Source organism: Tyto alba, unplaced genomic scaffold (genome assembly GCF_018691265.1).
Source record: "Tyto alba isolate M040663 unplaced genomic scaffold, T.alba_DEE_v4.0 Super-Scaffold_45, whole genome shotgun sequence".
Taxonomy (NCBI): Eukaryota; Metazoa; Chordata; class Aves; order Strigiformes; family Tytonidae; genus Tyto; species Tyto alba.
In genome coordinates, this window is record NW_024881321.1 from 29,369,768 (window position 1) to 29,397,202 (window position 27,435).

General features: G+C 42.6%; 1 protein-coding gene across 1 annotated transcript; it reads right to left on the bottom strand.

The window, feature by feature from the left end:
• Positions 1-26,918, bottom strand: SLC15A1 (solute carrier family 15 member 1). Its single transcript, XM_042806006.1, has 23 exons — positions 26,867-26,918; positions 23,394-23,422; positions 20,269-20,353; positions 20,032-20,173; positions 17,021-17,140; positions 16,673-16,772; positions 16,344-16,434; positions 14,327-14,410; positions 13,060-13,142; positions 11,800-11,886; positions 10,685-10,774; positions 9,732-9,776; positions 9,587-9,619; positions 9,341-9,429; positions 8,078-8,159; positions 6,470-6,595; positions 4,935-5,084; positions 4,441-4,490; positions 3,726-3,833; positions 3,492-3,588; positions 2,914-3,060; positions 1,980-2,087; positions 1-667 (listed from the first exon to the last, which is right to left on the bottom strand). The coding sequence occupies exons 1-23, from the start codon at positions 26,868-26,870 to the stop codon at positions 479-481; spliced, it is 2,139 nt and encodes a 712-aa protein (XP_042661940.1). The 5' UTR covers positions 26,871-26,918; the 3' UTR covers positions 1-478.
• Positions 26,919-27,435: the final 517 nt, after the last annotated feature.

The following is a 27,435-nucleotide window of genomic DNA, read 5'->3' on the forward strand; positions in this document are numbered from 1 at the left end:
CTTTGCTCCCATTATCCATAAGGAAGTATAAAAGAATTTAAGGCACATGTGACCTGCTGCTTTCAAGTAACAGTGAGGCTAGAGGGGTCATGCAGACAACTTGGCTTCAATTACTCTTTCTTGGCAATATATGTTTCTTTAATGATATAAAATTGAAATGCAGTATAAAAATACATCTTTTCACAGGGTCTAATAGTGCTGAGTGCAATTTCAATATTTTAATGCTATGGTATTTAAGCTTGAGGTACATTAAGAGTGCAAATTCTGCTGGAGTTTCTTCACCGTACCACGTTCAGTAGAAAGACCAATCTTTTCCTCTTGCTTCCCAAGAGAGGCTGCCTTTTAAGTTAAAACAGTTTTTCTTAACCTCTCCCCATGAGATGTATTACCCAAAGGTGTTACTGATACCCTGACTCCTCTTACTGCAGGGAGAGTTAATGGGATACCATAATTTACAAACACTCCTTGAATACACCTTTTACATCCGAGAGACAGCTTCAGCTTGCTTTTCATAGGCATCTTGATCCTTTTTGACTTGTTTCTTTTCTTCCTCATCGAGTTGGGCTTCAATCTCATTTGGATCAGTATAGGTATAAAAATAAGCCATGACAGCAAAAATGATGCAAACTGCCAACAGCAAGGCAGCAAACAGCACATACTCTGCCCACTGTAAAAAAAAAAAAAATAATCCATCAATATTTTTCCTCAGAAGAATATTACACAATTTTACTGTTTGCAAGAATAAAGTTAATTCAGAATGTGAAACTGAGCATGCATAGCAAGTATCATATGACTTAAGGGAATACATTTCAGGTGTATATAATAGATATTAAAGCAACTCAGAATTGAGGGCCTTTAAACAGTTCTTTCTTCATTGAAGAGACAAAAGTTCTGTGAATGCTGCAAAGTTCTACAATACCCTTTTCATGGAGGCACAGGAATGGACTGAAAGACTGAAAAGGAAACTCAGGCCCTCTTTTTGGTCAGGTAATTTCATTTTAAACCAGGCCGGCAGTGATCCTCCTTTGGCTTAGGTCAGCAGTAAAAAGCTTCTACTGGCCACAAATTGGGACAGAGAGCAAGACCAGGAAATCTGGTTTCAAGATGCTACCTCCACCTGAAAAGGCCTCAACATCTGTTTTGTGCTTTCTGGTTAATTCAGCTGAAACCAGGACTGCCAGACCCATTTCAAAGACAGGCTCTTCCCCTCTCTCAGATGTCCCTTTTGATTCATTAGGGAGTGCCACTAGTAGTCCAAGATAATCTTGTCCAGGTGCTCTTCACCAAAAGAACCACAACTTTCATGCCCCAAAAGAATGAGTTCTGAAACCAATGGAGCCAGAAGGGAAGTGGCAAGGATGAGGCATGCAGGTGAAGGTTCATTAGCAGTGAAAAGAGTTTTGGTAGGTTTTAATCCCATTAGTTTAAAATTTCAGCCCAGAAGTTCACAGCCTTTCCACACAAGGAGAAGCAATTTATTGTAGAGATGCTAGAAACTGCAGCTTGCAAGCAAAAGAGCCTGACAGAACAAGAGTTAAGAATGGCAAACAACAGAAAAAAAAAAAGAGGTAGAAACCTTTGTTGAAGTATTTGTTAAAGTTGTTAAAAGTTTCATATGCATGCGTACACATACATACACATGTTGGGGAAGTGCTGGGGAGAACGTCCAACAGAAGCTTTAGAAGAGGCTCCAGGAGACAAGTTACCACCCTGTTGTCACAGCCTTCAACACTAGTTTTAATCCAAACAGGTTGTAAAGATTTGTAACTCTGTTACTTATATACTCAAGTACCAGTTCTACAACTGACTGGTACACTCTTGTAGCTAAGACTAACCATCTGTATTGCCATTATAAACACAAATCCACTGTAATGCTGATGTTCAAAAATTGTGGTTGAGGATTATCAGCCACGACTCCCCGCTGGATTAGAGCTCCTTTCTCATAGCCTAATAGAATAGCACGCTGGTTGTGTGCTTACCTGCTCACTGAGTTTGGATGCTCCAGCCACAATAAGGACAATTATGTTACCGACAGCCACTGTCAACAGCCATCCTGCCTGCAGCACTGCCTTCATGTTAGATGGGGCCTACAGAAGGAAGACACTTAAGTTTTAGTCAAAAACTTACTTTTATAATGTAAAGAATGCCGTAAACATCAGACAAACACTGGTTCTCTGAGGGAAAGAGGATTTAATGGTTTGAGGTTTTGTTGTTTTTACGTGTTAATTAAAAATTGCTAGAGACCTAAACAGGCCTGGGGAAGTCTTTGGGGAGAAAGAGATTGCTAATACTAACTATAATACCTTTTACTTCATACACAGTGAGTAACTAACAAGCATATTTTACATCCCATTCACACATGGTACACATTAAATGAAGAAATTGAACACATGATCATCTAGCAAGCCACATCTTGTAACGTTCCCATCACTACAGTTTATAGACTCAGAATTAAGGGAAGAAATACACACAACTAATAACAAACTGGAGTAGGAAGACAAAGGAATTAAGAGTGTATAATTAAACTGCTGCTAAACACTGTATGGAGGAAATAAGTGTGGAGATAAGGTGCCAGTACTTGTTCAGTTTATATTTGAGAGGTCTCCCATTTGCTTTTACAGCAGCAGTACAGTTCCACTTATTTTCAGTGGAAAATCGCATGTGAGAAGGAGATTTGAGGACTGGTAGTCAAGTCTTCAAATGATATAATTCAGCATAGCTTCATGGAAAACACTGAATGCTGGTGAAATATGGTCAACTTGCACCAGCCTATAGTCCTAGGGAGCTCTGAAGGACATAATTGTTCAAACAAAACAGGAATATGGAACCACCACTTAAAAACAATAGATGACAGAAGATCATCTTTGTACCAGGACTCTTAACACAATGAGAGCTCTGAAGAGCAAAACCTACCTGTGAGTATGAAAACTCTAGCCCAGTGACAGAGAAGACTACTTCTGCACATGTCAGAATAAAATACTGAGGGATCTGCCAAGCCATGTGGACTGTATTGGGTGAGATATCTTCAGAATATGTTACATCAAGAGTTTCTCCAGTACACTGGAAATTAAAATAGCACATTAGGAACAGTGGTAAGGAGTCTGTATACTAAAGCACTCTAAGCAGTTCTGTATCATCTCTGTAATCATATATACACAAAGTTATGGGTAAATAAGAAATATTGTATATGAAGTACTGCACGCCTAGCTATAAAGCAGTTATTTTACAACAGACTTCATGCAAATCCTTAGTGCCTAATAGGACTAAAGATTTAAAGCCATTAGTAATGAACATTAATTCTTGCATTATGTTATTATTATAGCCATCATTGTTTTTGTAGTTAATGATAGTTTTATCTTCTGTTTAACAGAACATTCTATCATATGTACAATTAAGGACAAATGATAATTCTACAAGTGTTTTTTAATTAAAGAAAATATTGACATGAAAAGTAGTTCTGTAATGTGCATCCAACATCACTGGCAACTCACCCTGTTAATTACAATCGTATAGGCACTGCCAAATCCTAATGCCTTTGAATTAACTGAACAAAGCTCTGAATTTATAATAGCCGTAATATTATATTTTCTGAAAAAGAAAAAACACAATTCAGACCATATGTATAGACGATTGTGTATTTTATATAAAATAAAGAGCTCTACGTCCTTTTCCCAAGGACAAGTATGTCTTTAAATGGTTAGAGTAGGGTAAAGGAAAATGCTTACCTTCCTCCTGAAAAGAGGTTGTAATTACTGGCAGAAAGAGACATCAGTGTTCCAAAAGGAGTGTTACCCATAGTGACATTGATAGTATCAGGAAAATTGTTTATGAACCTTTAAAATGCAAGAGTGATGAAATACTAAACAAAACATGTGTAAGTCAAAGAATACAGGTTTTACTTTTAATGATATACTGGCAGCACAACAAGCATCAAGTCTTCCCCTTTTGTTTTTGTCAGTTAACATTTTTGAAATAACTCTAAATCTCTTAAAGTGTGGCTAACGCAAAAAGCAAGCTAGGCCCACATCAGCCCACTGCCTGCTTAGGAAAATGTCAAAAGCAAGCCTCTACTACAACTAATAATGAATGCATCTGCAAACTGGAAGATGTAGAAGAAAAGCAGAGAAATACTTCTTACCCAAGATTAAAAAGGAGGTCTAGACATGCAATCTGTGCTGGTTGCATACAAAAAAAGTCTAGACAATGGAGCAAAACATACCCTTCCAATTTTAGGTAAATTATACTCAACATAGATATGCAAGATAACTTAGATGAATCATGCCCCAGAAGTTCCAACACCTCCTAACATTGAGTGAAGTGTCCAGCAAGCAGAGAGTTCCTACAGTATAGAAAACTGTTAAGCAAGAAGAATCCATCCAAGAAGCAGATTGAAAAGACAGTCACACTACTGCCAAAATTTAGGAACAAAATAAACTCTACCTGATGAGATTATTTCCTTCTTCTGGTTTTGATGTGACATTGTCAAACAGCTGGTGGAAAAGACCATTATCAAGATACTTCATTGGCATCAGTGAATAGTTTACATGTGAGCTACTATTACATAGCAGTGAGAATTAACAGAGGCTTCAGAGCAGGACTCCAGACCTTCACTTTTAGTGTCCTACTAGGATACATGCCTACTAGAAAGTGCTGTATGACCACACATTTAAGTCTTGATGAAAGGGTAATTGTCAAGTTAAATACCAAGTTGGTAATTTTTTACTTTAAAAAAAAAAAAAAACAAAAAAACAAAACAAAACAACATCCCACCCTGGTCTCTACAGGTCACCAGTCTCACTGGTACAGCAGAGAGTGGGAGAGACAGAAAACAAGACAAAGGAAAGTTACCCAGACCTTGTCCTCTCAGCTTCACACACTCCATGCAGATAGCTGCTAAGACATTAATGTGTATCTTGGGGATATTATGCACTTACCCAGTTAGCAACAATGTCTGTGGCAGTATTTTTAATTCCAAGAGTGTGACGGTTTCCCCCTGGCAACTTGATAACTTCAGTTCTAGTTTTATTTCCAGAAATTATATTTAATGATTGCAACTGAGAAGTCTCAAATGTCATGTAGCCCGTCTACAAAGGACAAACAAATTGCTATGAATTTCCATGCAACTGCATATTTGTCTACACCTTAGAAGGAGTGTTATGAACTCTGGGAGGTCAGAAGTTTACAGGTGTGTTACTTCTGAAGTGCCAGAGATCGTGAGCATCTCCTAACTTTCATTTTTGTTAAGTTTTCTACTTCAATCACTGATTTCATTTGATCATTATTTTTTAATTAATTTATTTTGTTACATAAGCTTCAAAGTGACATGAGCGTCCCACAAGCATTGTGGAATAGCTGTTATATTTTCCTTTACATTCTTTGCTCCAGATAAGTTAGGCTTACCACCACCACCAAGTAACATTCTGTTCAGCTACAGAGGCAATACTAGCATAAGTTAAGATGCAGCATTTTCCAAATAGCAGCCCCTCTAAGAGATGCAAATGCAAACTACATCTTTATGGTTTCAGCATTATAGGAGTGACTATTACCAGGACATGTTTTAAATATCCTAAATACATTTCATCATCATAAAATACTTAAAACATTAATAAAAACATGTCAATGGAGTACTAAAATAACTATTTTGTTTTATAGAATTATAAAAAGCATTTTATAATCCAAAACACCGGGTTTATAAAATGTCTATAGTAGGGAGTGGAGCATTTTACACCCTTCATTTTCAGGTGTGCACCATGGTTATATGATTTTCACATCAGCACACAAGTGAGGTGCCCTTATCTTCTCCTCACATCTCAGTTTCCATGTGAGGCAAATTTGGAGGAGAATGCAATAGGGTTTCTCCTCTTATATGGAAACAGGACTGTGGTCTATCAGAGAACACACTTCCTAACATCCATTATTAAAAATGTCCATCTTTGCTGTCAATAGGGCTACCAAAGTTCTGCTGTAATAGAACCTGAAAAGATTCCTTGACAGCAAAATCTGAAGATTAATATATGTGATGTAGCCACAGAAAAAGCTCCCTGTTCAAGTAAGTGGTCACTCACAGTAAGAGCAGTGACTTACTAAAGCTGAATGGACTTTTATTGAAGGAAGGGGTGTTATTGCTGTTAAGAAATGGTACCTTTTTAGCAAGAATTGAATTTTCAATTGGTTCAAAATCAGTATTGAGTTTCTTAAAATTTCTTGGAAAAAAACCAAAACAGACCAAAACAAACCTCTTGCCAAAGCAAACTAGTACTAGTTAGAATATTGAAAGTTACCATTTCTTCATTCACTGTGTTTTCAGTAACAATTCATTCCACAATACAAAAAAAAAGAAATAATCTTTAAAATTACTAGAGGAAAAACTAGAAAAGAGTCAATTTTGAACCATTAGTTAAGAACCACTTTGACTTACTCCATTAGATTTTTTTTTCTAACTTGCTTTTCCCTGTCTCCCCTTACTTACCGACTCCATAGACATTACATTCACACTCTGAAGTGGAGATTCAAACCGAACTGTGGCACCGTCAGTACCTAGATTTATTACTTTGATTTGGGACTGCCCAGCTGCAGGGAAAACTGGAAGAGTTTTCTGTAGGACAGAAAAAAGTAAATTCAGTGCCCTATCCTTAGTCACATAGAAAAAGTACTATAATTACTGTGATCTTAATTGTCTTATGATGAATATTAGCATTTGCCTGATGATCTGTGTTTGTCAGAGGGATGCAACTTTAATAATAGTTTTTGCTACTAGTCTCACAAGTTGCCTTACTACTGCCTTGGGAAAGAAGTCTCATCCACAATGATGCCTCCGTGGCCAGATGTGGTTCCTTTTCGATCACATCCTGCAGCATGCCACCACTACCAAGGCTGCTCTGTAGTTCAAGGAACGGGCTTTTCACACATCCTGTGGCTGCCTGGGTTCCTGAGTTTCTTTGAGCCATGTTCTGACTTGTTCTCCCCCAGCAGTGGTGCTGCTGAACTGGACAGAAGCAGGTATGGGCACTGCCTGGTGTGACAGCCCAGAGAAACTGAACTTCTGGAGACTCCAGTTCCCACCAGATCTAACAGTAAATAGCTTCTGCTTTTGCAGAGCATCAAGAACTGCGAGTTGTGTCTATTCCAGTTCTGTCTCAACCTTTCCTCCTTTCCCATACTTTTGTCTGCTTCCATCTCTTTAGGTACATCACACAACAAAAACGGGTCCATCTTTACCTTTCTGCAGGAGATTCTCATGCAACAGTCTGCGAAGTTACCAGCTTTGATGAAGCTTCTGCCCAAGGCCGCTACGTGTGTGTGCACTGCTCTGGCCTTCTGAACAGGGCATTTGGCAAGACAGCCTGGATGTGTTTATACCAGCTGAGGCCAGACCCTTTACTTCCAACTTCAAGAGGCAGAGTGCAATATAAAGTTTGTTGCGCTGCTAGACCCAGGCATTAAGGAGAGAATTCCTCATTCCTAACTAAAGCTATTTAAGAGTTGAGCATCTTGCCTTGATGGTGCACAAAGACAGGCAGGCACCTCTGGATAGCTATTCAGATCTTGGAATGCAATGGATCACCTCCCAGAGGTGTTACTAATGCCTCAGCTACAGGGGAAACCTTCACCTGGTCCAGGCATGACACCTCCCTCTGGGGCAAGGAAAGTTAGGTGTGAGGAGTCCTGCCTTAAACAGGGATCATCTTTGCCCATGCTGTGATGATGCTTCCCAGACTGTCACACTTCACCTCCAGTCTAAATATCAGAAGAGATCAGAGATACAAAACAGCCCCATGATAGGCCAAACACACCTCTGGTTTTTAGCTTTTAGTCTCAGTTTAAAGACCTGAGGTTGCTTTTAGTACATGATTTATGTTAATGGCAGATGAGATGTTTTGCAGGATGGTGTTCTTAGCTAGTTAATTTTATTATGCTAATCACACTATTACAATATATTTTAATATTTTCCCCTCCCTCTACTTACATGCTCTGATGCTTGGTTCTGGAGTCTCAGCTCATTTTCCCCCAAAACAAACCTTGTTCTGTGTTAACATCTAAATATTAGTAGTAAATACTTGCATGTGGCTGAACTTACATCTATTTGCACTTGCACAAGGGCAGCAGCAACAAAAGCCAAAGATGCCAGGAACATGCCAACAGTGATCTTCCTCAGGGGCCTAGTACAACAACAAAACACATAAGTGAGTTTTAAGATAAATATTTATGCAAAGCTTCACCTGTTATTTGTTTTCCTTCCATGGTGGGAAACTCACATGGCCACAACTAGCATGTTATCACCATTTGAAAGGCTGATGTTGTTACGGAAAGTGTTCTGCTAAGATGGGTACCTCTTAATTCAGAGTTACACTATTGGGGAATACATCTTTCCTGCAGCATCTTAACAACCTGTTACTCTGCATCTGCTGGGCTCAAACACTGCCTGAACATAATTATTAGTTTTCTGGAGAAGTCTGATCTGCAGGAAGAAAAGAACCCAATCCAGGTCAGTTGTTAGCTTTAAAACAGAAAGACAAGAAGTTAGGCCTTTTAAAAAAGAGTAACTTGTATCTATATTGCTATGATTAAATCAAAATAATGTTGAACAAAAAAAGTCAGGGAAATATGTTGAATTAGGAAACATCTACTGACATTCAGTTAAGCTGTAAGTTTAAGGTAGATATTTTATTTATGGCATCATTTGTGAGATGTAAAATGTCCACAAATGAATGGCAGCATTTCCAGCACAGCACATGCCCCCAGTTTTTCATAACTGGATGGGAAAACAGCATTGCATCTTAGCCCTATAAAAATTGCCTTAAGAACTGTATTTTTTCCACCTCTCCAACTTGCAACTGTGAGCCACTTCATTACCAACATTAAAAATAATGTGCAATGCCCTCTGAAGTGACACCTAGAAGTATCCAATGAGCCAGGCTCCTCACTGGGAGAAAAGAGAAAACACATCTTATCTCAGGTAGTTTTAAGCCCAAAACATGACACATGCTAAGGATGTATGTTGTATTTCTACTTCTTGCACTTTGGAAAGGAGAGAGGGTACACATGGGGGAAGTGGAAAACAGTAAACGGCATTTCTCCTGCAATCAAAAGATTTTGCCCTTAACTGGAAAATATTGTTACTTTATTATTAGATTCTCTTCCTCTGGTCTGTGGTGCCTGTACATACCATTTGCAGTATTCTACATTTTTACATTTCTTTAAAATATTAACCCCATTTTAAATACACTGCTAATTTCTCCTTAGCTGAATGCTTGCTCTTCTTACATTAGGGCTGGAAGAGCAGTTTAAAGAAACCACTACAATGAGCTTCTGTTGAAGTCAGGTAAGTACATCAACTTACGTAAAATTGATCTTGCATTTCTTGATTAAGGGATAAACCACAGCATCTACAACTGGCACCATTATAATAATCAGGATTGGATTCACAGTCTGTTGAAGATGAACATGAGAAGGGAGGGGAAAATCAAGTATTTTTCAAAGTCCTTTTTTTAATGAAGAGCAATTTATATATATACATATATATATATAATATCTCCATATAATCTTTGAGAAGTACTTAGAATTGGTAGACAGAAGATTACTTTACCTGCATTTGGTCTGGCTGAAGCTTCATAGATCCCTGGTGAAGAAAAAACATAAATAGTCTTTTATATTATGACAACAGAAAACCGATCAGAAAAGCAAGTGTTAAGGAAAAAAAAAAAAAAAAAAGGCAAGAAAAAGTAACCTACAAAATTCCCATCCATTGCTGTGGCTTGCAGTGTCCATCTTGACCCCTTAACAAAAGAAGAGAAAGTTAAATGAGTGGTGAGCAGCCAAGCCAGGCCTGAACCCTCTGCCCAGCACGGCTGCCTAAGGCTGGCTTAAGAGGGGCTGACTTTCAGCCTGAGCCCAGGGTGAGGCAGGAATGTGCATCCCTGCATCTGTGGCAAGAGCTTTTAACCACCCGCGATGTACCACTGCCCGAAGTGTGGCTTATTATTCACGTAATGAGTATCTAGTTCTGAATTTCATAGCAGGGTTGCCTATTTGTAACAGGCCATGCTGAGAGTTACAGCTCATTGGTACTAGACTAAAGCAGCACGATTTGGCAATCTGGACCAAACTTCCTAGTCTGCCTTGGATAAAGCTTTTAGCACCCAGTTCTCTCAGGCACTCTCCTAAACTCATGCTTCGGTACTTAATTATGAAAGTCTGCTTTCGTAAATCCTGAGCACTCAGTCCACCAACTGAATGGGAATTATAGGCTTATAATTCTGCTTGAAGGTGTGAAGTATTTATAACAAATGTGAGTGATTAAGCAATCTGGCATCCAGGTCATTTCAGCCCTGATTCTTCGGAGCATTTACATTAGGACCCAACATTTCGTCTCACAACTGACAGCAGAAGAAGTGTTAGAACTAAGAAAGCTTTAAACCACTGGTTTATCCTCCAAGTCCTGGCTGATAGAAGACTTGGAGTGGCCTCAGTCACTGAACCAGTTCTGGGCATGTCCAGATAAACAGCTTCCCCTGGCTGCAAATCATCATGTGCTAACATGGCTCAGCAACCAGCCCTTCACATTAGAACCAAGTTAAAGAATATGCAGAGAACTATTTTCCACCCTCCCATAGGTGCCTTTTATGTTTGGTGACCTCAGAGCACAGAGAGTGACGTGGCACAAGCCAAACAATTTCTACTTTACCTGCTGGTCAAAAAGTGCCCAGAACATGGGTAGAGGGATGTAAAGGAAAAGCACCTTCAACACCGCCTTAGTCTGAGCAATCAGTCGTTTCTGCAGCAAACGAGAATTACACAAGAGGAATTGGTTAAAAAAAAAAAAAGAAAAAAAAGCCAGTTGCAGACTGCTATACACAGCACAGCAACAGGTAAAGGCGCATCATGTAATGTTTACCGATGTCTTAAACTGTGTGTTGTGGGTTCTTCTGCTGATTTCTGTTAAAAAGCACAAGGTCTGCTTGTGGGTGTGGGAAGGGCTGCCGGTTAAAGGTGACACCGATAGCAGAGACACCTGTGCCTCTTGGCAGGTATGCTGATGGCAGCATGAGATTTTGCACTTGGCGCTGGGTTATTTTTCTAGAAAGGAGGTGTTTGAACGACGGGTGACCGAGGAATGCATTTCACACATGAAAAATGCATATAGGCAAAAGGAAAATAAAAGGGACAGGCTAAGGTTTGTGTGTGGCTGACAACAGGGCAGGGTGGATAGGAGGCAAGGGATGTGGTTGGGGACTGTGGGACACAAGTCTTTGAGAGTCATGGTAAGAAGCTTGTACTGAGGCTGGGGGGATGCAATGTTTATCCACTTAAGCTGAAATTCCTAAGCATAATTCTGCAGTTTGATCCCAAGACAAATGTTATGGTCCTGTGCGTTAACCACGACAGTCAACACCATGCCCATTTTTCCCTTCTGTAGTCAGTAAGCCAGCATATTTCTGTTTGAAGCCAGTTTACTGAGAGAAACCAGAAGCTGACAAGAATATGCTTGCTGTTTTACCAACTAAAAAAATAATGGGTGCTTGCATTTTTTTTGACAATGGAAATAGTCTTTTCTTCACTTCCCTTGAATCTTGCTGGACAGCTCATGATCTCACAGAGCATCAACTCGCACAGTTCTGCTCTCTGCCACAGGAGTTGCGGTGATAAATTGGAATCCCAGGGGAGTTCAGAGGTCTGGCCAGACCATTAGCTTTTAAAGGCCTCGAGAGGCCCAAAACTATTTGCCCAGCACTTGAGGCAATGGATCAGAGCGGACAGAAGAGAAGCTGAGGCTCAGGAGAGTGCGCACGTGGTACTTACATCATACTTCTCACTCGCCCAGTCTAGCCAGTGCTCTCTCTTGGGGAACTCCTTGCTGCGATGCCGAAACCTGTTTTTGATGGCAAACTGAGGAGAGACAGAGTTTTGATTAATGGCATTACAAATGCCTATAAAATGCTATAAGTTGTTTTGTCATTAAAGGTGACACTCCTGCTTCCAGTGTTTAGAGGGTGCTAAAGGTGACTTACTTCTGTTAACTGCTCTAAGCGTCTAAGGGAATATTGCATTTAAGGCCTCACACTGCATATCCAGTGGAGTGTGCACCTGGGATTACGTGAACCAAACCACTCGGAGGAGTGTCTTCCAATGTGAGTTGCTGTTAGGAACTTGAAGACCTGCCTACTTCAGACTTACGTACAACAATAAACAAGAAGAATGTCATATGCACAGGTTTTCAGAGCTGAACAGCTGTAAGAGTACATTTCACTATAAGAAGCTGCATCTTGTAGATATTCTTTATACCTTGACACTGAATATACACAGATATAGTCCTGAAAAACTCCTAAGACTTTCTGCATGGAGTAACATGCACGGCTGAGCTGGGACTTATGGGCAGCACTCTAAGCAATGACCAAAGTCACCTATAGAAATTTGGTTTTAACAGTGCTTACAAGATAATCAATGGTCTGGGCTACAACAAGCTGACAGATCTGCATGGAGAATGAAGTCCATAAATGAAAAAAATCCCCTGATCTCAAAGTTGAGGCACTACAAAGTTGAGACATACAGTGCTATTCATGCAGATTTAGCTCCCTTCCTTGCAGGCTTCCACTGACATGTAACCCCCCTCCCCGATTTCCTTAATACAACAGGCATCAATATACCTCTGCATTGTAAATAACATTCTTTTAATAAGCAATACATTTTTGCTGATAAGATATACTAGTAGCTCTGTTCTTGAGAGCAGAGAGGTCAAGGCATGTTTTCCTCTTATTACAGGGCTGCATGAAGGTGCACAAACGAGGAAGGAATGATTCCCAGAAGTTGGGATAAGCTTTTACACATCACTGACATCTTTCTCTGTTTCCTCTGTGTATAAATTCACATGTAAATCAAGATACAGATAAAAAAAAAGGAAGTCTAAATCTGGAGGTGTCAGTAAGAAGCCTTCTGTAAAGAAAAAAAGTAAAAAACTTCAGAAGCTTTCCTCATATTATGACAGATTTCTGATCTAGGCAAGTTTACTGAAAAGCTTTAAAAATTGCTGCCAGGGTTTTGGGGAATACAAATAGTACTTACTCCAATACATTTGGAAACTTTAATCATTATATTTCCTTGTGGCTTAACTTTCTTGTACATTCCACTTCCGATTATGAACACAGCTACAAACAGGAAAAAAAAAAAATTAAACTGCAACAAACAACATAAACCAAATAGCAATTTGGGATTAATTGAAAATAGTAGCAAATATTTTGGAGTGGAAACTGTAACAGTCAAGGAGTTACATCAGTGTGGGAATAAGTCTCCTAAGGAGCAATACAATTGCCTATTAGCATGTTATCATGCAGTAAAAGAAATGTAATACCAACAGATCGCTTCTATTTAAGGCAAAATGTGGAAACTCTTCGGGTAAGCCCTCAGTGGGACATTAGCTTAACTGAGGGATGGTCAAAACAAGGGCCACTTAGGACCGTGGCTCTGGCCTTGCTGTGCCAGCTTAAGGCAGCTCCAGGGGCTCCTCTTCAGGACGCCGGAGCTCACGCCACGCAGGGACCCGAGCTCCCGGACTCACCGAGGTGCCCTCGGCTCCCGCCCCGGGCACGTTCCCCGGCCTCACCCTCCCACGGGGCAGGACACGGGGAAACCCCCCGCGGCCGCTGCCCGCCCTGGGTGGGGTGCACGGGCAAGACGGGGTCACCAGGAGCTGGAGGCCCACCCTGGGTGGGCTCCCGGTCAGGACCATGAAGGACCAGGACCCGGAGGGATACCCTGGTACATACTGACACCCCCCCACCCCCCCCACCCCCACACCCAGTTTCTCAGTCTTTGTGCTGCAGCAGAAAGGCTCGGGGAGTGACCCGTAGCACAGCTAGTAAAAATGCAGGTGTTTGAGAAATACTGACACACCAGGATGGCATTTCGTCAGTGGAGGGAGAATTACCTTATACGGTTCAATATCCTGGACTGTGGATAGTTTCCAAAACCCACATTTTCTCAGAGTTCTCACACTACATTCAAAAGATCTTATTTATATACCCCAGTAGTTCAAGAAATATAGACAGTAAATTACATAATGTGCAGGATTCAGTGGTATATTTGTGCCTCTCCCTAGCCCCATCAGCCTCTCCTGGTAAATGAGAATCTTCTGTAAAAGTGAGTGCTTCAGGTTAATTCCACCTACCCCCCACCCACAATGAAAAAAGTTGAAGTCAAAAATTGCAGAAACAATCAGGTATTAATAGAGGTTGATACGTGGAGATTTCTACCACTTTCTCATTGCTCTGAGATTGTCAGCATCTAATCATGTCTATAACTGAGGCAACAAGATGGAAACAGCTCCACTTACCCAAGGAGACAGCCATGAGAACAGCAGGAACTCCAAAAGCTAGTGGGTAACACCGCTGTTTGCTGTGAATGCCACACTCTTGAGCTGAAGTACAAAGTAACATTAGATAAAAAGTCCCAGTCAGGGCTGCCAGTATTTTACATAGTTTACAATGAATGCAAAGAATAGAAACCCCCAGAGGAAAAAAAAAAAAAAAAAAATCTCTGTTGATGTTACTGACAGAGTGGATGATCAGTATCCGATTCATTACTGAAAAGGGGAATTTTGTATCACAAAAATCACTGAATGGTTCAGGTTGGAAGGGAACTCTAGGAGTCACCTGGTCCAACACCCGTGGCCCAAGCTGGGCCACATAGAGCCATTTACCCAGCCGTTTGCTGTGTCCGTATGGCTTTTGACTACTGTGAAGGATGGAGACTCCACAACCTCCCTGGGCAACCTGTGCCAGTGCTCGGTCACCCTCCCAGGAAAAAAGTGTGTCCTGATGTTGAGGGACCCTCCTGTGTTTCAGGTTGTGCCCATCACCTCTGGTCCTGTCACTGGGCACCACTGAGCAGAGCCTCGCTCTGTCCTCTTTGCACCCTCCCTGCAGGTTTTTATATAAATCAATGAACTCCCACCCCCCTGAGCCTTCCCTTCTCCAGGCTGAAGAGTCCCAGCTTTCTCAGCCTCTCCTCACAGGAGATTTCCATTTAGTTTTACACTGGGAAGTGAAGAATCCTACTGGAATGGTCCAATGCATGTTCTTGGTGAGAAAGGAACTAGATTACAAAAGTTTTGGGACTAGTTCATAAAGATGTAAATAACATAATAAGTGCAGCTTGTTGAAAAAATTCTCAAACACCTCACACATACACCCCCCACTCTCCTGGCAGCAGTCAGTGATTTAACTTTATGAACTTCATACATACATGCTGAAATGATGTTCAGAGTGTGGACAAAGCTATGTCAGGGAAAAGACTAAACAAAATTATTACCTTTTTCATCATACTTCTTCTAACAGGAGAATTAGAGAGTTTGATTTGAAAAAAGATTAGCTGGCAGCTATTTAATGTCTTGATTTAGTTGTATTAGCCTTTTGGTTAAACTTTTACAGGACAATGTTATCACTTTCTTCAGTTGAATTTGTCTTTTTCCAAGGCAGTTTTCACCCTGTATCAGCATGGAAGCAAACCGCATGTTGTGCCTTACGCATATCTCCTTCCATTTGGGGAAAGGATAGAATTTGCATTAAGCAAACATTTAAAACACTTCTACACAGTCTGTTCCAGTCAAGAAATCTGAAGGCCAGAATTTCAGCCTAGTGCTTTAGGGCTATTCCAGAACTCACATGCCGTTTTCTTTCTTTTGAGAAGAACAGCCTTCTTCAAACTCCTGTGAAGCACATCCGTACAGCACCATCTGTGTAAGCTTGCCACAAAAATCCATATGCATATGGACCAGTGAATTGTTTGCTTTTTGTTTAGGATAATACTATTCGTTATAACCAGAGGAGAAAATAACTTTCTCCATTAACGGTATGAAAAACATGATTTACTTTGTCACATGGACAAATGTGTTCCCATGTGCACAGATGCTTCTGTGCTTTGCATCGGCACACTTTGGAAGAGTCTCCACTTCCAGAGTAGAGGGCTCTCTCACTGCTTCCCTTCCCAACAAACAGTACGACTCTTTCTTGTGATGGTTTTAAAGGCATTGGAAGAGGTGTCACATTTGTACCTCCATGAAATTAAAACATGCATTAGGCATACAAGTTGATGGCTTCAGCATGTTTCTTCAGATTTAGTACTTCTGATCTTAAAGGCAATTCAGATCTCAAACTGTCTTGTTTTTGACAGTACCTTACCTATGAGAAGTTGGATGACATACATGAAAATTTGAAGACTATTTGCCAGATAACTCCACAAGGTGTCAAAGAATGTTAAAATGCCTGTGCATTTTAACCTAACTGGACTGCAACCCAACACTCATCCTTGACTGATGCTTAACTATTTAATGAACAAATGTGTAGCCTTACCTCTGAGAGTTGGGGTGATTATAGTAGACAGGAGACTTCCAGCATTAATGGACAAATAGAAGATAGAGAAGAATCTAGTTCTTTGTTTTTCCTACAGTAAACACAGAAATATGTTCAGTAAAGCTTAGCCAGAATCACACTGATCAGCCCAGACTGAACAATCAGCTCTGTTTGCACAGTCCAAGACAATTAGCTATCTAGCTCCATCTTCAGCTACTCAGGAAACACTACAGTAATGCACATGTCTAAATATGTATATTATTAGAGTATTACAATAGTCAAACATTAGTAAGAGTGTCTGTATGACTGAGTCTGAAAGACATTGTTACCTGATCATCTGTAAACTGATCTCCACCAAACGCTGAGACACAAGGTTTGATCCCACCAGTACCAAGCGCAATAAGGATCAAGCCAGTCATGGACAGAGCACTGGAACAGAGTAGAAAAGAGAAAAATAAAAATAAAAATCATTAAAAGAAAAAAAAAAAAAACAACAACAACAAAACAAAAAAAAAAAAAACAAAACCAAAACACGAACCAACACTTTGCTTTCTTATTTGAAGCGTACATAAGAGACTGATTGCAAGACAGTTGAAATTCAAGTAGCATAAATTTAAGGCATAAGTTGTCCCACCCTTCATCAACCTGGAAAAAACCCCATGTACAAGGCAACTCACATGTGAACTGATATATTGTCAGGAGAGCCATCCCAGTTGTGATCCGTCAGGTCATTTATGGAGCTGATAGACATGACTGCCTGTCCAATGGTATAGACAATGGACAGGGAGACAATAGTCCTGTTTTTAAGAGAAAAGAACAATTTTGAGATATATTAACACAATTACTCACATATACACATACACACAGATAACTTCTGACTTCTCATTTCAAAGATGCTTAGTAAAGAAGCATAATTAACAGATATAACAAGATACAGATTCAACCTATCACAAGCTACTGTAGAAATCTCTCCACATACCTCTATCACAATATTTCTATTCTGTGTTGCTGTTTTGTTTTTTGGTTTTGTTTTTTTTTGTTGTTGTTGTTTGGTTGGTTTTTTTATTATTATTATTAGTAGTAGTAGTATTTTAGCTAGCCTTGTTTAATTAAGCCAAGCAAGATGACAAATGGATTCTGTAGATATCAGCAGGGCATGGGAGATATTTAAGTCTCTTCAGTGGCTGCCCTTTTAATAACCAACTCAAGAATGCCATTATCATATTTCACATATGGTGAAGTTCAAATGGACTACTCTACAACACTGAAGTGTGCAATTTACACCGATTTCAATGTTGTTCAAACATTCTCTATGTTATTTTGTATTTTAGCTGCAAGGACTAAAAAAAAAAATTAAAGATCTAGTTTAAACATAGAACCTCCCCCAAAATACTGTTGTGAACAACAACTCTATTACCCCTCTTGCCCAGCAGTAAGCATACCAACATCTTTAAATGCAGAGTGGAGTGAAAGCAGCACTGAATAGTAGAGACTGCAGGCTTTCAACCTGAATTTCCTCGGAAAATACCACAGAATCACCAGCCCCCACCCCCGTGTCTTTAGGGACCATTTCTCTTCCTTGTATGTAAGAACATACTCCATTTTAACTTTGTTGGAGCTTAAGTACATGACTACAGTTTAATCCATGTTCATCCGCTTCCTTGGTTGGGGCTCCATTCGATGGGCACAGACCCAAGTGTCTGGTTTGGAGGAAAAGCAGAAGTAGGATGCAATGATGTGAAATTCTTTAAAACTCTGGTTTGCGGGAGAAGCAGTCCCTAACTCAGTGCAGCCCATGGCAATGGAGGGCAAGGCTCAAGGACCTAGGACAATCCAAATCTATTTGACAAAGACAGGAGATCCTCACAGCAAGTTTGGAACACCCTGCTACAAGAGGGACAGAAGAAGCATCACTCACACCACTGACCAAGTTCTTCTCACTTTAGAACAAGGTGTCCCTGACATAAAAATGCTCTTCCCTGTAGCAGGCTAAAAAACTATACAAAGTGGAGCAACAGTGAATCCGCTATTTAGTGGTATTTAGTAGACAGATTTGAATTTTTTTTTTTTTAATAACATTTCCATATAGTTACTTTAGTTGCTTAACAACTTGGGAAAGTTTCCAATTGAAGTTAAACCTGAGCAGAGCAGGAGAGAAACTTCTGGCTTTTATTTGTGAGGCTCATAAGTACGCTGTGAAGACAACACTTACGTAACTGGCACTGCATAGATGGTACACAATTGAAAAAATAATAGTGATTTCTGTACTATTTTCCCCAAGAACTGCACACGTAGCAATATGTGAGCAGTCCCAGCATGCTCCTGGGCAGACATTGCACAAAGTACATGGATGGTGGAAGATTTGACTCTCTCCTATAAGAGTGCTTAACAGTGCTTGGGGAACCTCCTCTTCCTCTTGTCATCGTAGATTTCTTTTTTTTTAATTAAGTATTGTTTAAGCAATCCTTATGGCACCTTGCTGTATTTTAGGGCATCTATACACTAAACCCATGCTTTTTCCAAAAGCATGTTTTTTCTTGTCAAGCTTAAAGTTCCAGTTTTTAAGCCCTGAGCCAGCTGATTGAGCTCCTATTACGGGTCTGGTGGTCAGGGGCTTTCTTGCAGCTGCAGCACTGCTGTACCCAAGTACCAGAGAAGGGATGCCAGGTTGGCAAAGCTCCCTCTTGATAAAAACCAGGTAAGAGCCAAACCACCTAAACAAGTGAGGACACAACATACTTAGGCTGCAATCTGCAAGATATCCAGCTCCTTGCAATGAGTTTACACTGAGGAGACCATCTCTGCAGGGCAGACCTGATGGTGGTTGCAGCCCTGGGCTCCCAGCGGCTGTTGACACAGCAGAAGGAGATGGCGCAGCCTTCAGCCGACCGACTGCACGGCCAGCTTCATCTCTAATCTCTGGGAGACCTTTGACAAGTCAGCTAACATTCCCGATGCATATCTCTTCATAAAATCTTTATTGTGCTTGCTTTTCCTGGCAGGGTAAACACTATTAAAAATCACGACATCGGTAAAGGAGACCGATATCAGGCTGTTGGAAATAATTTGGTTACATTTCAAAGCACTTCAGTCAGCAGTACTTTTCTAAGCAAGTAGCACACAGGTAAAAACCCAGAATTCGTCATTTAAAGAAAGAGCTGCAACTCAGCAAAACCTCCCACTGACCTGTCAAGTCAATACTGACATCACAAAATATTTTAGAATATTTTCCAAGTCCCAGTTAACACCAGATAACACAGTACTTCACTATTTCATTGGTCACCTGCAATAGGTAAAGAGGCAGTCCAATGTTATTATAACATTCAGTATCTATTTTCACAGTTTGGTAAATACTTTCCTTAGTTTAGCTTATATTTTGTCCAGATAAGAGGAAAAAACATGCAGCATGCTTAGAAAGCAAGCTACTACCCTTAACTGGTTAACAGAACCGCAACATTCATTAACTCACAGTGCAGTTTCAAGGCTGAGCTAAATCAATGAAAACCTCAAGCTTTGGAGAAAAAAAAAAAAAAAAAACAAAACAAAAAACAAATCACAAACAGTCCTGGAGTAGCCAACACCAGCTCTGAAGCTGTTGTTCTGAATTGCTGCTTTAGGTGATGGTTTAAGTAACACTGATCTCAGGTGAGCTTTCATGATTTTGGTTGGTTTCTGAGCAAGCACTCACTTAAACTTCCCCAGCCAAGAGTCCGCAATGAGTGCTCCAAGGATCGGTGTCAAGTAGCACAGAGCAACGAATGTGTGGTAGATGGCTGTAGACAAGTTGTCATCCCATTGCAGAAAATATTTGAAATACAAAACGAGCACCGCTGTAGGAAGAAGAACAAAACAACAGGTTACAAACCAAGGTCAGGGCTGGGTAAGTAACTGTCAGCATGAGGGGACTAGGGGACACGAGACGTACCTCGCATGCCATAGTAGGAGAACCGCTCGCAGAACTCATTGATGATGATGAAGAAGATGCTCAAGGGGTAGCCAAAGCAGCTTGGCTGGAGGCAAGAGACAGAGAACATGAGCTCAGAGCCATGAAACACAGACCAACACCGCTCTCTGCGACCCAGAGCTTGCACGAGCTCAATACAGACTCCGGGGGAGCAGGTAGGTACTGGGGGGTTAGGAGGCTGCATGGGCTCCCGTGCAACAGCACTGGTTTACCTGAACCAAGAGTCAATTCTCACTTTCCCCTCTTGGTCTCCAAAGCTCTACAGACTTCTCATCTGCCCTTTGCAAGAGATCTTTAGCAATGCTATATTTGACCTTCAAGCGTTGTGTTATGCACATTCGAAGTCTTTAGTATTAACCCTCAGATGGGTATCTTGATCGATATCCAAAAACACGCAAAAAGCCAATGTTATTGGAAAAAATCAGAAGCTAAACCCAACCAAAAACCCACCATGCCCCACAGCACACGACTGTTAGAAGCCTGGAGCTATTTTTAAATACCTCCAGTTGAGACAAATAAACATTTAAATATCTTATTCAATTCTCTCAGGAAAACTCCTCATCCTTACAAATACTCTGCTTGATGAAGAATCTTTCACTTCTTCAGACTTGCCAATAGAACTGACTTTACTCCTAACCTAAAATGTCATGGCACTAACTGCCAAATTCACTGAGCCTTCACCTGCTGCAATAAGCATCTCCATGGCCACCATCGTGCAGCTTGCGACGTGACTCTTACCATTGAGACAAAGGGAAAAAAGCATATATCAGGTACAAATCTGGCACGATCAGTAGAACTGAAAGTTTAACTTCTGACCAACTACTTTTCTTAATCAATGAATACATGTTATCATTTCTATTAAAATTACTAGGAATGCCAGTTAGACACAATCCTCCCTTTTTGCCTTTTTATGGGTTTAATTCTGCAAGTTGCAAAAATCAGATTTTTAATAAGCCTTAGAACATCCCAGAAGTAAAATAGTTATGAAACTTAAGAAGCATGAACAAGAAAAAGAATGGAATGCGTTGTCTTCATGTTGTGAGGGTTTAGGAATCAAACCAATCTGTATTCCATGTGAAACAGAAAAGTTAACTTTGTAGATCAAAAGGAAAGAAACCTTAAGTGGGAAAATTCTGCCTGACATGAGTAAATCAGAGAGCTCATGTCTCCAGCAAAGCCTCTGGCCAGAGCCTTAATGAACAACCCAGCAGCACTCAGTGAGACTTGTGTGCTACAATAAGGTTTTTTGTGAATACTGTGAGAGAAATGAAAATAAGGAAGAGTGGTGAGAGTATTGCTGACTTAGACTCACTCAGTCATGAGGCTGTCCAAGCAGCCTCAACAGCACTGACCTTTGTTATTGGCTGAACCAAGTATACAGTGCACATCTCACCCATGGTCTGATAAGCAGGCTTCACCGAAATAATCTGACTTCAGCTGAGGTGCGTGCCAGGTGGGGTTCATCTAGCTTTAGAGCAATCAAAATTAGAAGCCTAAACAGAAACTCGTCACTCTTGATTTACCACATCCTCCAAGGAGGTGTCTCCAAAGGAGGACCATGCACATGTTTCCCAAAATTAGATAAAATTCACCTGAAGGTGCCTTTTCCCCCTCAGCTGAAGGTAACAGGAGCTCTAGATCGCTATCCCCAAGTTGGACACAGCTTTTGGTGGACTGGAGTTCATCCAGAAGAACACTACTCAGCCCTGCCTGTGCACCATCCGCCTACGCCATGCAAGCATTCATGCTTCTGAGGGGGCAGGTGGAGAACCACACCATGAAGGTTTGGGTCAGCACCCCTTAGATACACCCAAAAGGTTTTGATTCCAGCAGTTGTTAGGCTAGGCCCTAAAACAGAAACCCACACTGCACGACTGGTTTCTGCCAGTGTAATTTGGTATAACCCAGCTGAGGAGGAGAGAATGTCCCCATCTGAAGCAGAACGAAGCCTTCCCCATGTCCAACCTGCCTATAGAGAAAAAGGGCCCAGGGACTGGTAGGATCCATCCCCACCAGAAATTCACAAAAACTCACTAAAATCTTTTTGACCTCCTTGAAGTTCTCACAAACCTCCTCTGTGTTACGCCATCACACTACCCCACAACTTATTGTTCAAGAAGGTGCTACGTGCCGCTCTGGGGAGGTATTGAGCTTCCACCAAGGCTGAGCTTCTGTTTTAAGTCACTAATGCTTGTGGGCCTGGCGATGTCCCACGTTCCCGTGCCAGCACAGCAGCCACTGGTGGGTTTTACTGGCTGTCCCTGAACTGGTAGGGATCTGCCTGTCACAGCTGGGGCTGAGCATGGACAGGGGCGTGCAGGAGGAAGCTACAGGGTCTTTCCCAAGACCACCTTCTGTTTTTCTAAGATGCTACAAGCAAGAAGAGAATATGCAGTTATGCCTTGATAATATATGACCCATACTGTTCTTGCTTTGCACTATACTGTCCTCTTAAACCTCTGTTGCACTATACATCGCACACACATCTACTGAAACATTTTCTGTTGTGATCCTCATCAGCTGGGAAGCACTGGATCCACCACTGAAGAGGTAACCTGAAGGTCACGTTTTATAAACCTCTCCATGCCCTTCCCCTGCCCTGGGGACACCACCCTGCTGTGCAGCTTTGACTTTGGCTGCTGAGAAAGCCTCTAAGCTGTGAGAAAGCTGCAGGGAAAGTCTGCGGAGTAAAACCTTGTAAGATAAGGAAAGCAAAGGCAGAGATAGGGTTGCCGAGACAAGTGTCATTGACGGTTCAAAGATTCAAGAGGAAGAACACCAAGAGGTAAAAGAGTCCTAAGGGAGAGTCAGTGGATGATGACAACTCAGCCCCACGAAGGCTGGGCTCCAGGGACCCTTCTCCTCCCAGCCACACATTTTTATCAGGGTGGTGAGCACACTAATACTTAGCTGGGATTTAATAAGCTACCAGGCTGCTTAGCATGTGTTGGCCAATAACTCTCTGTTTTATACTTTTAAAGTACGTTTATAGGATGATTTTTTTGTGGAGGCGCTGCTAAAGTTACCCAAACATAACCCAAAGAGAGTCAGTATAGGAACTTTTCATAAGAGAAAACAACACTTACCGATTTGCCCTTACTCCTACTTTTTGCAGCTGTGGAAGGAAAAAAAGGCAAGTTAATGGAAACTACTAACCCATGTTGCTTTAAAACCACTGGAACATATGGGGAAAGCTCGGCTCAAAACAAATTGTGAAACAGACACAGAGTATTGTTCAGGACAAGTAAATGTTCGGTTTGTTAAAGGGGGACTTTTCATGGTGCAAGAAGGTTATTTGGAGAAACTTCACTTGATAGCCTTTTGTTTTTCAGGCTATGCATACTCACATACATCTCCAGGGAAAAAAAAAAATCAAGATGGACTGACAAGACAAAACAAAACATCCCATCCTACTATGACTGCTCCCCACACATCATTCAAGGTGCTGGTAGACCACCCTACTGCCCACAGAAGATGAATCCTGTTCAAATTCACTCTCAGGGATGTCACCTTAATGGCAAGTCAAGACAAAGAGATAGACACAAGATGCCAGGGGTGGATGCCAAGTCCTGAAAACGGACAAACCTCCCTTAGCTCAGACTCAAGAAGGGCTGAATACATGGCCCAATTGAGAGATCCATGTTAGCAGTTCCCCTAACCTGGGGATTAACCTAGGGAGCCCTGGGAGCACAGGAGGGGTCCCACCGAGGTCAGCAAGAGCAGACAGCTGCTTGCAGCCCTGAGTCACTTCCAGCTGCTCACGGCAGGCTTGCTACCCCTGTCAGCCCTCCAAGCAGTGTCCTGCAGGGCTTTGCTTGGCTCAGGGGACAGGCTCAAAGGCTGAGCTTCAGATAAAGGCGCCGTGCCCACAGAGCGGATGTCAGCATTTCCTATAAAACCACATGAGCGAGTCCATTATCATTAAGATAAGACCAAGTACAAGATGTGAACTTTGAGATCCCTGCTTGCAAATTAAGTGTGCCCATAATAGATCTCCAGAAGAAAAATGTTTGCCAAGATCATTATTTAGTCCATAGTTCACAACAGATGAAAACAGCTGACAGCAACACTATACTTCAGTGTTTGACATGATACTGAAGAAACTCACTTTCAAAAATAATTAAAACAAATCAATCTGATTCTGTCCTTCAGTGCCATGGACAACTACCTTCTCAATAGAGACAGAAGTAGTATTATGCAGGTAGTTCAAGAATACATTTTCCTAGAAAACAAGTAGCATCCAAAAAGTGCTAACACACCAACTTCAGGGCACAGGCACCTCAGTCACTACAGGTATCGGTAACGTCCCTTACACAACTCATGTGAGCAGATATACTGAAGGATACCAAGGCATTACTGATAGGCTATCTTCATAACAACTTCTTCATTATTTCTACCTGTTGGCCTTTCCAGCACATATGCATCATACTGCCAGTTTTTCATAACATCAGTTTGAGCAGCTCACTCCTGTCTGCTAGCTAAGCCTTAGGGGGGGAGTGAAAAAAAAAAAAAAAACAAACAAAACAAAACAAGGAACTTCTAGTTGGTTGGTTTTTTCCCTTTCCAGAAGGTAAAAGTATCACTTCTGCAAGAAACCCTACAGAGGACGTAGCAGAGGCATTTTTTCCAGACAACACTGTCTGACTTCAGTGTTTCAGAGGCACACTTATTTATCAATCATTTTGACTTCACCCCTCTATTCTCCTTTTACAGCAACATCCGGGCAACTCCCGATGGCATTAAAGCCAACATTTCAATGTAGGCACCTGAACTGTCAGGCAAATTCCACTGTCAGGCAGCTTCTGGGTTAGACCTACAAGAGCACAGAGCACCCAACACTTTGCATCAATATCAGTGATAAACCCAGGGTTTGCTAGTCCCTCTTGGGCACTTGGAGCTGTCCCTCTTTTGGGCAGCCCTCAGCACCTCTCATTCTCTCCCCACAAAGAACGACCTGCGGAACTGCTCATTTTCACCACAAAATACTGAAGAGCTTCTAATTTTTCCAAATAAAGCTCTAAACAGTTATGCACTTTGTATTCCCTTGATATATTAAATATTTTTAAGCAATGTCAAGACAGAAGCCGCTCAGTTCTTGGCTCGAGCCCTGAATCTAAATAGTTATTTATCGGTGGGTGACTCTCTCTCCTTCCCACACTTGCAGGCAGGGTGGGGGGCAGGCTTATGGCTCTGCCCCCTTGCCCAGCAGCTCCCACCAGTACGGTTCCCCGCAGTCACAGGGATGCTGTGGGACTCCGCAGCTCTTGCGGCCCATGGTCCGTGTCACAAGAGGGGAGCGCGTTGCCTTGCTCCGCGCGGCCACCACAGCAACATTAGCTGCTTTAAATACTTCACATCCGTGGCCAGGCTGAATCTGGACACAACCATGCTGTCACCTAGGATGTTCCTGGCTCCAGAGCGAGCCTGCTCTCCTGCCCCCTAGCTCGTGGCACAGCCAAGCCTGTTGCCTCTGCTCCTTGGAGCAGCCTTACAACACCCACGCAAGGATGCTGCTGCCGTCAGGACAAGTGACTCCAGGAACTCCCTGCTTCACACCTCACTCTTCCAGAAAGACACTGACACAGAAACCACCAAAGCAAACCTGTAACGCAGCAAGCCTGATGTTACATGAGCAGACCCAGCTGCATCAGGCTTCTCTTTCTTCCCGGAGCCATCACCATCACCAGACGTGAGACCTTCTGGGCAGCAGCGCTGCCGAGCCTGCTCACCACTCCAGGTGCCCGTCCCCAGAGCACAGATTTGCCTGCTGAAGGTGCAGTGGCACTTTCTCATTTTTGGGGCACCTCAGGTTCTTCCCCTACGCCAGACAAGGTTTCCCCAGCTCAGGAGCTGCTTGCTAGGAGAGGCACACCAGCGTGCTCAGACACTGCGGGACCAAGGGTCCGGCAAAGGGTGATGGAGAGCTACGCCACGGAAAAGCACCGTTTGTGCCTTCACTACCTGATGTTTCGGTTTAGACATGAACAAATCTTCAGGATGAACTAGCTGAACGGGCTCTGCCCTTATCTGAATCTCTCAGCAGTGTTTCTGTGTATTTAAACCCCACTCATTAGGTCAACCCTAGGTGAACACTTCTGTGAAAAAGCATTAACAGCTGTGAGACACACCACATTTAACTCGCGCTAGGATTTTTGAACTCCACATGCCTTAAACGTTCAAGATAAACCTTACCAGCCAGGGGTTCAGCTCAAAGAGCTCACAGAGACTCGCGACAACATCGCTCGCCTTTCACGGGGGTTTCAAGGGAGGTTCAGACAAGCGTGGCCGTAGGGAGAGCTGCCCCGGAGGAAGAGGACGGATGAAGAAGCAACAGCAGGGGATGGGCCAGAGGAGCACAAGGCACCCGAAGGTGTCCTCGGACCCGCGCCGAGCACCAGAGCCGGGCTCGGGACCCCTCGGCCACGCCGCCACCTCCCCGCGGGCTGCTCCCAGCCCAGCCCAGCCACGCGTGTCAGAGGGGCTCCCCCCACCCCGGTGCCCAACCCGGAGGCGGCAGCCCCCCCTCTCCCGAGCCCCAGGGGCTGCCCCCATCACCTACCCATGTCGCCGGCGGGGTCCCGCCGGAGCTCTGGGGCGGGGAGGGAGGGAAGGAGGGAGGGAGGGAGGGAAGATGCCGGGGGTGGCCGGGCTTTAAGGGCGGCTCGGGGGCCCCGCCCGGCCCCGGCCGCTCCGGGGCGGTGCCGCCGGCGGGGAGGGGAGCGGGGCGCCGGCCCCGGGGGAGTTTATCGGCCCGGGGGAGCTTATCGGCCCGGGGGGGCTATCGCCGGGCTCACCCGCCCTTGACCCGCCCGTTTCAGCCCGGGCTGCGCTACCGCAACGCGCCGGGGAGGGTTTGGGAGCCGGTCCCGGCCCTCTCCCCCCCGCCGGCTTTTGAATGAGGGGTGTAACTCTCCGCTCGTTTTTCGCCTTTTTTTTTTTTTGTTGTTGTTGTTTGGTTGGTTGGTTTTTTTTGTTTGTTTGTTTGTTTGTTTGTTTGTTTTTGTTTTTGTTTTTGTTTTTTGTTTTGTTTCTGTTTGTTTTTTTAATCTTTCTGCGACCACGGGAAAGCAGAGAGCCAATGCTGCAAGCTAAACTGAGCGCTGCGCAACGCTACCGCCACACGTTGCC

Excerpts from the sequence above, each read along its gene's own strand:
- SLC15A1 (XM_042806006.1), bottom strand. Across the intron at positions 16,435-16,672 it reads ATCAGTTTACAGATGATCAG|GAAAAACAAAGAACTAGATT; the intron begins GTAACAATGTCT and ends TGTTTACTGTAG. Across the intron at positions 9,430-9,586 it reads TTCAGCCAGACCAAATGCAG|ACTGTGAATCCAATCCTGAT; the intron begins GTAAAGTAATCT and ends CATCTTCAACAG.